General features: G+C 46.7%; 1 protein-coding gene across 1 annotated transcript in view; it reads left to right on the forward strand.

The window, feature by feature from the left end:
* Positions 1–12,540, forward strand: part of SH3KBP1 (SH3 domain containing kinase binding protein 1) — a 370,819-nt gene that overhangs the window by 304,733 nt on the left and 53,546 nt on the right. The window contains exons 11-12 of the mRNA XM_042782665.1: positions 2,011–2,091; positions 4,949–5,108. Of these exons, the coding sequence (XP_042638599.1) occupies positions 2,011–2,091; positions 4,949–5,108 (241 nt within the window). The remainder of the gene's footprint in view (positions 1–2,010; positions 2,092–4,948; positions 5,109–12,540) is intronic.

Genomic DNA, 12,540 nt, shown 5'->3' on the forward strand with positions numbered 1-12,540 from the left:
GGACTGCCAGCCTTGTGGTTAGCAGTCAGATGCCTTAGGCACTATGCCACCAGAGCTCTTTAGAATGGGTACAAATGTAGATCTCTTCAGTTGGTTGGCCAGGTTTTCCAAGTTTTTGTGGCATACACAAGTGAGTGCTTCCAGCCTTGCATCCATTTGTTGAAACATATCAGTTAATATTCCATCAATTCCTGGAGCATTTTTTTTTCACTAATGCCTTCAGTTTGGACTTCTTCCTTCAATACCGCTAGTTCTTGATCATAGGCTACCTCCTGATATGGTTCAACATCGACCCTTTATTTTTGGTACAGTGACTTCGTATACTCTTTCCATCTTCCCTTGATGCTTCCTGCGCCATTCAGTATTTGCTTATAGAATTCTTCAGTATTGCAACTCAAAGCTTGAAATTTTTCTTTAGTTCTTTCAGCTTGAGAAATGCTAAGCATGTTCTTCCCTTTTCATTTTCTAGCTCCAGGTCTTTTTATATTTCATTATAATACTTCATTTTCTTAAGCTGCCTTTTGAAATCTCCTGTTCAGCTCTTTTATGTGTCATCACTTCTTCCCTTCGCTTTAGCTACTCTACATTCAAGAGCAAGTTTGAGTCTCTTCTGATATCCATTTTGGTCTTTTCTTTCTTCCCTGTCTTTTTAATGACCTTTTGCTTTCTTCATATATGATGGCCTTGATGGCATCCCACAACTCGTCTAGTCTTTGGCCATTAGTGTTCAACGGATCCATTCTATTCTTGAGATGATCTGTAAATTCAAGTAGGATATACTCAAGGTGGTACTTTGGTTCTTGTATACTTGTTTTAATTTTCTTCAGTTTAACTTTGAACCTGCATATGAGTAATTGATGGTATGTTCTGCAGTTGCCCCCTGGCCTTCTTCTGACTGATGATACTGACCTTCATTGTCTTTCCACAGATGTAGTTGATTTGATTCCTGTGTATACCATCCAGTGAGTTCCACACGTATAGTGTTTATTGTTGTTGGAAGAAGGTATTTGCAGTGAATTAGTCTTGCAAAGTCTATCATGTATCTCCAGCATAGTTTGTTACCACAGCCATAGTTTCCAACTATCAGTCCTGTTTGTTTCCAACTTTCACATTCCAATCGCCAGTAATTATCAATGTATCTTGATTACATGTTTGATGAATTTCAGAGTACAGATGTTGGTAAAAATCTTCACTTTCTCCATCTTTGCCATTAGTAGTTGGTAGGTAAATTTGAATAATAGTAGTATTCACTGGTCTTTCTTGCAGGTGTATGGATATTATCTTATCATTGACAACATTTTACTTCATGATGTATCTTGATATGTTCTTTTTGTTGATGAATGCAATGTTATTCCTCTTCAGTATTTCATTCCTGGCATAGTAGACCATATGATTGTCTGATTCAGATTCAGATGGTCAATACCAGTCCATTTCAGCTCACTAATGCCTAGGATGTTGATCTTTATATTCCATTTCATTTTTGGTAACTTTCAATTTTCCTAGATTCATATGTCATACATTCTGCATTCTGATTATTAATGGATGTTTGCAGCTGTTTTTCCTCATTTTGAGTTGTGCCACATCAGCAAATGAAGGTCCCAAAAGCTTTACTCCATCCACGTCATTAAGGTCAACTCTCCTTTGAGGAGGCAGCTCTTCCCCAGTCGTATTTTTAGTGCCTTCCTACCTGAGGGGCCCACCTTCCAGCCCTGCTCTTCTTCAGGTTTGCACTGGCCTGCAAACCTTTCTAGAGGGAGATCACCAGCTCCTCCATCCCAGTCTGACTTAGTCTGTAATTCCACTGAAACCTGTCCGCCATGAGTGACCCTGCTGGAGTTTGAAAACCAGTGGCATAGCTTCCAGCATCACAGCAACACACAAGCCACCACAGTATGACAAATGACAGATGAGCAGTGGGGCTGTGTTGTACCTATAAATACTTAAAAGCTGGTGGTTGCATAAACAAATAGAGAAAACATTTTCTGATCACTATTATCCTTTCCCCTCTAGGCACCACTGAGAGAAAACATGAGATTAAAAAGATACCTCCTGAAAGACCAGAAACGCTTCCAAACAGAACAGAAGAAAAAGGTATGAGATCCATTCTTCATTGGCACTTCCAGAGCAGCAGTAGGCAAAGCTATCTGTTATAGGGCTCATCCTGATAGCCCAGAATTTACTTTTTCTTTGGAATATGGTAATTACGGCTTGGTTTTGATTACTTTTAAACATCCTGTTTCTAAGGAATTAGTGGATGGTTATGTGGCACTTCTTTGAGCCAAAATTTCTCATCAAATGAAAAACAACCAGGCCAGCAACTTGAGGCTCTGTAGTGATGCTTCTGCCCTCACCACCCTGCCCACACCAGCAGCATCCTGAAGTTGTGGTGACAACTAGAAGGTCCTTGAGGGCCAAGGTGTGTCTTCCCCATTTTATAGCTAGCTTGGCCTCCCCCCAGTGCCTGGTACCTCAGGATACTCATTACCTGTTGAAGGATAGACATGGCTTTGTTAAATTCCCATTCAGATAAAGGAGAGCTCTATTCCTCTGTCGCTGCTGGGCCCTTGACCTTGGCTAACTATGTTACAGACATATATCCTTGGTGAAAAATGTTGGGCCAGGGACACTTGGCATAATCGGGAAAAGCATTCGGTACCTGGAGGCTCAAAAAAATCCAGTTGCCATGAAGTCAATTCTGACTGATGGTGACCTCGTGTCAAAGCAGAACTACTTCATAGGGTTTTCTAGGCTGTGCCCATTAGTAGCCAAGTTCTTAATCATTTGAGCCACCCAGGAACTCCTCAAAGTGGTGAGAAATAGCATTTGCAGAGTAGTAGCTTAACATGAAAAGGAGCTCTGGTGGCACAGTGCCTAAGGCATTTAACTGCTAACCAGAAGGTTGGCAGTTCAAACTCATCAGCTGCTCTGCATGAGGAAGGTGGGGCAATCTACTTCCATGCCCCATTGGTCTTGCGGTCAGTTTTGCCAATGTGTCTGACTCCTGTTGTCCTGAGTGTCTCTCCCAGAGAAGTCTGCAGGCTGTGGAAGGGATTTTTCTCTTAGGCAGCTACGATTTGATTGATCACACATTTTATGGGAAAAGTGCCGTGTTACTCTTATGAACAAGAGGCACAGCATATTCCATTTTAAGAAGCAGTTATGTTTCAGTCACAAGAGCAATGCTAAATTAATGAATATAATTATTTAGAGGTGTTCCTTGGTGGCCTCATGAAATTTTATTGTGAAATTTAATATTTTACATCAACCTGCCAAAAATTTTACCATTACAGTCTCTTAAGAAATTATACCTCTTTTTTCACAGTGAACAGTTAAAGCTTGAGTTGTGGAAACCTCATTGTGAAGCCCAGGTCTATGTAACAGACACACTGCAAAGATAGCCAGTGAGCATATGCCGTCTGAATAGCTCCTTAATGCAAGGGTATGCTGTGAAAAACCCAAAATATCCCAAAGCTGTTCCCTGTCTGTGTCAGACTAAGCTCTGAGGTGAGGGCATTCTCTCCTCTGCTCCATTCTGACTAACATGGACTTGGCTTATGTGGGAACAACTGCCGTAGTTGGCTGGCCAAGCAACCACACACCACTGGTCCCATGAGTCTGTGCTTTGTGTCACAGTGGAAGGCAGAAGTCCTGGTCAATAGGGAACTAGCCCTACTCATTCAGCCAGCCCAAGCCTCCTTTCCCCTTCGTTGTGCAGGCCACTGGCTCTCCGGTCCCATCCCATTGCCTGGCAGGAGAGTTTCCCTTCCTTTGCATTCCTGACAAGCCCCTCCTCATCTCACTCTCGTGTACCAGTCCATGTGTTCCCAGCATTCCTGGTTGGTGCATATTTATCCAATGAAATGCTGTGGGGGTGAGCACAGCACTATCTTAATATCCCTGGGGGCTGTTTAAAGCTTTTACCACTTGGTTTGTGGACCCTGACAACATTTATAAATTTGACTTTGCAGGTAAAATGTGTTCTGAGGAGCACCTTCCAAGTAAACCTAAGTTCCCTACTTACACCCAGTTGGCACTTCTCGGAAGTTCTGTCTTTAGAAAGAGAATGTGGATGTGTGCTTTTAGACCATGCACAGGACAAGGCTAGTTGGGGACAGAAAACATGAAAGTGTCACTGAACACTGTACAGTTTTGCCACCAAGTCTGGCTCCAGCTTTGTGCTGATAGCTGTGACTCCAAAAATCCTTGGAAAGAAAATACCTGTGTGGCCCAGCTTACCTTCCAAGTTCAAACTGTACACAAAAAGAATCCAGAACTCACTGTTGCTCCCTGATACTCTCCCCCTTGGATTGGCTCCTGGCCCTTCCCGTGTGCTGACCTGAGCGGTGTCGGCCTCTTTCTTCCCACAACAAGCAGGTCCTGGGGGACCTTTGCCAAGCCCATCAGACATTTCCCGAGCCCCTGCCATGCGCTGGGCACTGTCAGGGTTTCACGGCCATGGCCAGGCGTGGGCCCTGCTCTTGGGAGCTGACAGCCAAGCAGGCTGTGCCAAGCATGCCAACACCCAGGAGGTAGTGGGGTCCAGGCAGAGCCCGTTTGTGAAGGGCTCCCCTTAGGTGCTTGGGTCAAGAATTAAATAAGTCGACCTTTGAAGGCATACCCAGCTGTTGGGAAGGAGCGGTTGTCGCCGTTTAGCCATGTCTTGAAGGATGAGTAGGAGTTTGTGAAGCATGGGCAATGCCTGGAAGGACATTCCAGGCAGAGGAAGCAGTAGGAGCAGAGATGTGGAAGAGGGGGCCAGGGAGCTGCTGCTCCATAGGGCTGTTTCTGACATGACGAAGGATAATGATGTTCCTCTCATCCCTTCATTTTCACTAATGTCAACCATGATTTTTTTTTTAAAGCGGGAAACAAGCACTTTGTACCTAAGTCCTGTCACTTACACTGGATCTATCTGTTTTCTTTATGAATTTCAAACAATGATTTAAAGAAAGACCAGAGAGAGAGCCAAAACTGGATTTACAGAAGCCCTCCGTTCCTGCCATACCACCAAAAAAACCTCGGCCACCTAAGACCAATTCTCTCAATAGACCTGGTGCGCTGCCCCCAAGAAGGCCGGAACGACCAGTGGGTCCTCTGACCCATGCCAGGTACTGCTGTGTGCTCACTCCTGGGGGTGGGCAGGACGACTGTGGAACACAGGAAGGGCTTCATGTGTGCAGGCCTTGGGAAGGGAACAGGAGGGAGGGCACAAGGCTTTCTTCTGAGTCCTTCAGCAAAGTTGTCCAGGACTCTGGCCACTTCTGTCCTTGCTCCTGTGTTTGGTCAGAAGTGAGTGCAAGGTTAGGAGGCGCCATGTGGGTTACAGGGTCAGCAGCCAAGCATCTGCCACCAGCAGGGAGGCTCTGCCCCCACACGGGAAACTATGCTTCCTTAGAGCCACGCCAGCTTTCCCCTGACTGGCAGTGCATGGCACGCCCACCCTTACCCACTTGGGTGTCTTGCTGACATCTGTGTGCACCTCACACTCGCTCAGTGACATCAGGGGACCTGTTCCCTGCCCTGTGGTGCCTCCTGTCATACCCCCAGGCCCCCTGTACTCTGCCCATTGTGCTTGTCACCACAAGGCCCTATCGTGGAAGCCAGCACCAGTCACTGGCTCCTAAACTATGAAAGCCTCCAAAGGCAAGGGACATGCTTTATTCAGGCACATGTTCTGAGGTGTGCCTGGCACAACTAATATTTGTTAACTAGCAGGCTGGATGTTCAGTATAGTATTGTGAAATTAGAGTCAAATATGGTACATTCCACAACTAAGGTGCCTGCCACATAGCAAGACACTTGCTGAATTCTCACCATGAGTTCCTTGCGAGAACTTTCCACCATTATATGTAGGTTACACGTGTTGGTGTAATATACCAGTAACCTGGACCTGTTGACTTGTACTTATCAACGTGCAGTTATGCCCTCTTTTTTTTTTTTCCTTAAGAGCTAAGTTTGCATGGTGAGAGCCACGTGGGGCTTCGGTGCATGCACGTTAGAGTCAGACAAGCTTCTGGACTTGCTCTCTCTTCACCCCACTGTCTCCATCTGTCAACTGAGAATCACAGTGGAATGCACCTAAGGGTGGAAGGCCATTATTCCCAAGTCCTTAGCACCATGCCTATAAACCAGTGTTATTTTCATTGTCATTTTTACTCTTGCCTGTCACGCTGGGCTGCTAACCAGAAGGCTGGCGGTTCAAACCCACCAGCCACTCTTTGGAAGGAAGGTTGGGCAATCTACTTCCGGAGTGATACCGCCACAGGGACCCAAGGAGGGGTCGCTGTGAGTCGGATCTGACTTGACAGCAGTGTATTTGGTTTGGTTTATCACACTGGGCATACTGCAGTAAGACAAGAATAGCTCACTTTGTTTCAACAACAGTAACAAAACACTCATGCCCACATATCAAGGCAGGTAGAGACATGAGGGGTTGAGCGATGTCAGAATTTCAGCCAGCTGCAGTGCACACATGCCCACGTGCCAGACCGGCCACCCAACCGGGACTCCTCTCAGGCACGTGAGTGTGTTTGAGGAGCAGCTGGTTCATGTATGTTATTCTGCAGGCAGCCCAGCAAGGCCCAGTCAAACCTGCACAGTCAGCCCCTGAGGAAATTGAGAACATGGGCACTGTTGGGTTTGTCAGGCCCCTGCGTGGCATGCTCTCTGCCACTGACTGATAGCAGGGGCTGTTTGCACATGCACATGACATGCAGCCTGACAGTTCTGTTGACCTTAGCAAGGGCCACTACAGTGGTGGGGTCGGCCCAGAGGCGAGCACTAGAAGAAAAAGGTTATGTAAGCCTCCACACTTCTGGAAATACACAAACAATGAGAAGATTTAGAGCAACAAAGGTTCCACATTCCCTGAAAGGGAATCAAGTCATGCTTGGGCAAGTGCTATTAGTCTTCTAGGGACTACAAACATTTCTATGAACTCAATAACCATTTCCAAAGTACTCCTGCAGCTCTCTAATGATCTGATGGCATGCCGCCTGCTTCCTTGCCTGCTAGGGTTGTTCTCAAACCTCATTATCTGATAGGTGCTGGCTTCATGAGCCATTGATTAGATCTGTGAGCATGGGGGAGGCATAGCCCAACTGCTGAGCTCACAGAGGCCCAAATGCCCTCCTGCCTCTGCTTAGCTCCCTTCTGCCTGCAGCTTTCCTAATGTCCAGTTATAAGTTAGAAGGTCACTAAGGAAGATGCATGAGGGCACGTGTATGGCAGCCAGTGGGAAACAGAGTCATTCTCAGCATTGTGTGTTTCATCTGAGCAGCTTTGGAAAGGAGGACGGCATCCATCCAGCCCCTCAAGGAGCTAGTTTGCAGGGGGAACAGGGGAGAAGCCCTGAGATTGCTTCCTGGCAGTGCTCGGAACAGGAGGACTCAGTGAGACTGGGAGCCGCTTGGGGAGCCAGAACCTGTATTGGCCAGTTGCTCAGCCGGTTAAGTGTAGGAAGGGCTTGTTCCAACTCATCTGTTCACAAGCTTGAGCCTGCATCAGAACCACCGGGAAAACTTATGTTAGAAACAGATTTCAGCACCCCAGCCCTGGAGTTTCTGGTCCGCAGGCCTGGGAATTGCCCGCTCTCACAGGCTCTCAGGTGCTCCTGGTGCTGTCGGTGCACGTCCGCGCTGTGAGAACCACTGCTCTAGATTCTGGCAAGTTGGTGGTGTGCCACCTCTCCTGCACCTGTGACTCCTCCCTGACTAGAGAGCCCAGCTAGCAGCCTTTCTTCTGGGATCCTTCCCTTACCAATGCCTGTGCCAGGTGTTTGCACTCCTCCAAACGCCTGGCCCTATGTCTGGCCTGGTCCTGCACCCCATATGCTGTGACTGGGATGCTCCCACCCCCAGACTCCTTTACCAGATTGAAAGTAGATCAAGAGTGTGTTTTGTCAGCCTCACACCTCACAGGATGGAGCATATGGGAGTTGCTCATTTGACAGACACTTGTTAAGTGCCATGGTCCCTGAACCGGAACCAGGGGCCCAGAGGCTGCCAGGGCTTACCGTTTGGTCATTGTGGCCTCTCCTCCTGTTCTTCCCAGCCTCTGTATCAGCTCTTCAACTCATGTGCCTTACATTCTAGGCAACCTGGATTTCAACATAAAAGAAAAGCTGGCTTACTGTTTGTTAATACTTAATGCACTTCATGTTTATTGCTAAGCACTTACATTGAACAGCACATCCACTGGTTTATGGACTAGTTTTGTTCTGTCAAATTAGTTGAGGTAGAACTGTTCACTTAATTCAAATGATTGTGTGTTACTGGTTCTCCAGAGAAAGGGTATTATGTGCTGTGTGACCCACATCATCACCAGGATTGTCCTGGTGGATGGATGAACAGACGGACTAACAGACAAATGATTGCACAAATAGACACCCACTCGTCGTTTGCCATTCTTTTTGGAACTAGGCGTTGCAGCGCCAGCTGCATTGTCTGGGCTCGAGCTTTCTCTCACCAGCCAGAAAGCTCGCTGCCAACTGTGGCTTGCAGAAGAGATCGAATTCCTTTTATTTAAACAAGAACTAGCAGCTTTTAGGGGAAAAAAAGGAATGCAGCATTTTAGGAAGAACTAGAGTCTTGTGCTTCCATAAAGATTTACAGCCTTGGAAACCCAATGGGGCAGTTCTGCTCTGTCCTGTAGTGTCACTGTGAGTCAGAATTGACTCCATGGGAATGGGTGGGGTTTGGTATTCTATACAGGAGAGAAACGGAGCCCTGGTGGCGCAATGGCTAATTGCTCCACTGCTGACTGAAAGGTTGGCAGTTCAAACCCACTAGCCTCTCTGCAGGAGAAAGATGAGGGAGTGTGCTTCCTTCAAGATTTCCAGCCTTGAAAACCCTCTGGGGCAGTTCTCCTCTGTCCTATAGGGTTGCTATGACAGCATCAGCTCGACAGGAGAAATGGGACTGCCACTCGTAAGCAATTTTGTGCTCAGTGTGAGCAAGCAGAAGCTTGTGTGAAGGCCCTCATAGTGTGAAAGCCCTCTTCTCAGATGTACCATGTTCAACCATTTTAAGAGTGTTCTTCCCGTTTCTGGAAAGTAAGATGGAATTTTAACAGAAAAAAAAAAATTACTCTTAAAAAAAAATTTCAGTACCAGGATTGATTTAAATCTTGAATGATGATAGGAGAGTGTCCTAGGCCAGAGGTGCCTCCTTTGTTTTCAGGTGTGTGCCTGGGGATGTCTCGGTTCTGATGTCACAGTGTGCGAGGCCAGGTCTTGCTGCTCCGTCCAGCCCAGCACTTACCCACAGTGGCTGTGGTGCCAAGAGCGTCCCAGCCACTCCTTTTTTTGGTATTTGAAGAAAAGGAACTTACGAGTAGACAGCCTGTTTATTTGTTTTGATGTTTGAACATAAATATATTCATATAACTACATGCATTTAAAGTTTCTTGTGGGTATAATACGCATCTGCACACACGGCTATTTTGATATGATATGTTTAATAATATATGTTATCAGTTGAATAAAAACCAGTTCAGACACCTCCGTGAGAAAAGGTCAAAAAAAAAAAAGAGAAAGAGATTCTAGGAGATGCTGGCGAGAAGCAGTTGCCTGAGCTCTAATGATTGTCTGAGGGTTGAGAGCAGGCGTGTGCCCTCAGAAGACAGTAAACCCCATAGGTAAAGAGGTTAAAGCAGGCTGAGTTGGCCAGAACAGGTTTGTTAATCCTCCCAAACTCCCAAACACAGGCACCCCACATTGTAGTGTTTTCCCTTTTCCTTCCCAAGGTGCAGGGAAGCTAGGGCCGAGCCTTTGTTCCAAGTAGTGAGGGAGTCTGGCCCGCTCTGCAGCAGAGTCCAGCTGGCCTGGACTCCCCAGATGGAGAGGGCAAGTGATTGCTAGTAGGGATGCGAGGGCCTCAGCTATAGACAGAGTGGGACAGAGGGGAAGCGTGTGAAACTAGAAGGCAGAAGGTGAGGTGACTGAGGATGTCATGGGAGCAAGAGTGAGAGAAGTTGATGGCTGGAAGGATGGCGATGGTGGTCAGAAAGGGAGGGGAGATTGGTGCTTAGCATTTCAGAGGCAGAGTTGCTCTGAAGATACACATCCATAGAGGTGGCTCCACCAGTGTGGGGGACTGAGGATGAAGGAAAGTCACAGAGCCTGAAAGGGTCAGGGGGAGGAGGAAGATGGGGCCAGCACTGGGGCTGGATGGCCCACATGGCCATCAAAGGCTCTGGAAGTCGGTAGTCCTGGAGTCTGGGAAGCCGATGGCCCTGAGCTGGTGTCTTCCCAGACGGGTGCCTGTATGTTCTGGGAGTTGATGGCAGGCAGTGAGAAGAAGGGTTCAACAGTACCACAGCAGATGGCATGAGGCTCAGGGGAGGAAGGGGCTTTTGAAGGTGCTGGGAGTGCATGACCTTCCAGTTGCAATAGTGGGACTGCTCATGGAGGCTCTGGCTCCGTCCTGCATCAGGCAGAACAGAATTAACAACTTTCCTTCTGGCTGGTGGCAGGAAGTGTCAAGGTGGTGGCAGGCCATTCAGTGAGGAGGTCTGGATGTGGGGGACGTAATTGCCATGACTCAAGCATCCCAGACGACACTGTGCATTGACTTCAGATATGGAAGCATGTGTCGGGAGAAATCCCACTAAGAAGATGGAGAAGTGGGTGGTGGACACAGGGATGTGACAGGAGGTCCCAGTGATGTCCCAGACCCATGTCACTTGGAGATGGCCTAGTGCTTTAAATGCTCAACACACCAGGTATTTTTCCCAAGGAGAGAGCTAGAGCCACAGGATCCCATCTGGGGGCCCAGTAGAGCTGCAAAGATTTTGCTTGTAATGATGAAGGAGCCCCAGATATCAGAGAAACTCTGGAAGACAGATGACTGATGAGCTCAGAGGCATTTTAGTTTGAGGCAAAAATTAAGTAATAACTTGTATACCAGACATCAACTCAGTGCTTAGGGAAGGGTAGATGTCTCTCTGGAGACCAGCTTACCCACACAGAAGTTAATTTTTTCTTTCTTCAGCTTTACAGCGGCATCCTGGCCGCTTAAGCCCCTGGAGCTACAGGTTAGCAGAAAATAGGCTCCTGGGTCTTGATCACTCTGTGAGGTATATCACCACCATGCCCATCAAAGAAAGACGGAAAAAAGACTGCTGTTCCAAAAAACAAAACCAAACTCACTGCTGTCGAGTTAGACCCGACTCATAGTGACCGCTCCTTAGGTTTCTGAGGTGGTATCACTACGGACGTGGATTGCTCAACCTTCTTTCCGAGGAGTGGCTGGTGGGTTACTAGGTATAAACTAATCAATCAGAAAGGAGGAGGAAAAAGTGAGTGCATGTAGGTGTTCCCTAAGTTAGCAGGTGAGATGCATGGTTGGGTGATTAGGCCATGGGTTTGATTACGCAGGTGTTCTCAGTTTCTTTACAGATTTTTAGTGATGCCTGGTATGATTTCTGAATGCTTCCCTTCTTTTCTGCAAGTTAGGACAAAGATACTTCTTTAGAACCCAGGAGAGAGGTTGTCTTAGTTATCTCGTGCTGCTATAATAAATACTACAAATGAGTAGCTTTAACAAACAGAAATTTATTTTCTCACAGGATGCCAGCCCTAGGGGAAGGATTTTTCTCTCTGTTGGCTCTAGAGGAAGGTCCTCATCTCTTCTGAGCCTCTCTTCTGGTGATCTCCATGTGGCTTGGCATCTCTTTTCCTCCATGTCTGCTTGTAGCTTGTTTGTTTAATCTCTTTTATATCTTAAAGGATTGACCCAAGATATACCCGACACTAATCCAGCATCATTAAAATAATAAAGACAGCCCATTTCCAAATGGGATTATAACCACAGGTATACAGGCTAGGATATACAACAACATATTTTGGGGAAACACATTTTACTATGTGACAGAAGTCTTGGCTAGAAATTAGAGGTGGGTGTTGGTGGCTCATAGATGGTAGTTACAAACATGGAATCGATGTAATCACTCAATAAGGCTACAGAGAAGAAGAGGAGGGGGGAGTAGAGACAAACGTGGGGAAAATCACTGTACCCTCTCCTCACTTAACAACATGGGTAGGGTTCAAAGGCCAGGCCATTGTGCAGAAATTAGCATTATGTGAAAATGGAGGCTGACCACATCAGATCATAAACTGGAAGATGACTACATCATTATGGAACTGCCAAATTTCATCATTACATAACTGCCAAATGACTGAGGATCATGGCCCCACCAAATTGATATATAACTTTAACCCTCACAGCCAGCATTCCTCTCACCTCATGCCTCAGTGGTTGTTACTGCCAGACATGTCCTTAGTGCACAAAATAGTTGGATAGTAGATTTTTTTACTGTTGTTGTAAATGTAAAATTTCAGACAATACAGTGGTCAGTAAGTGAAGAGTAGGTGTATTCATAGGATGGTTGACCCACTTCTGACACCAGCTGCTACCAACTGACACCAACTGACACCAACTGTAAAAACGGCGAGGAGGCCACATGTTCTGACCTCCTCTAATCTCACAAGAGGAAGACAGCAGTAACCCAAGGCCTATTACTGCAAGGCCAAACATGCTG

This window comes from Orycteropus afer, unplaced genomic scaffold (assembly GCF_000298275.1).
Source record: "Orycteropus afer afer isolate SDZICR_OR568_19922 unplaced genomic scaffold, OryAfe1.0 scaffold00404, whole genome shotgun sequence".
NCBI classification, from domain to species: domain Eukaryota; kingdom Metazoa; phylum Chordata; class Mammalia; order Tubulidentata; family Orycteropodidae; genus Orycteropus; species Orycteropus afer.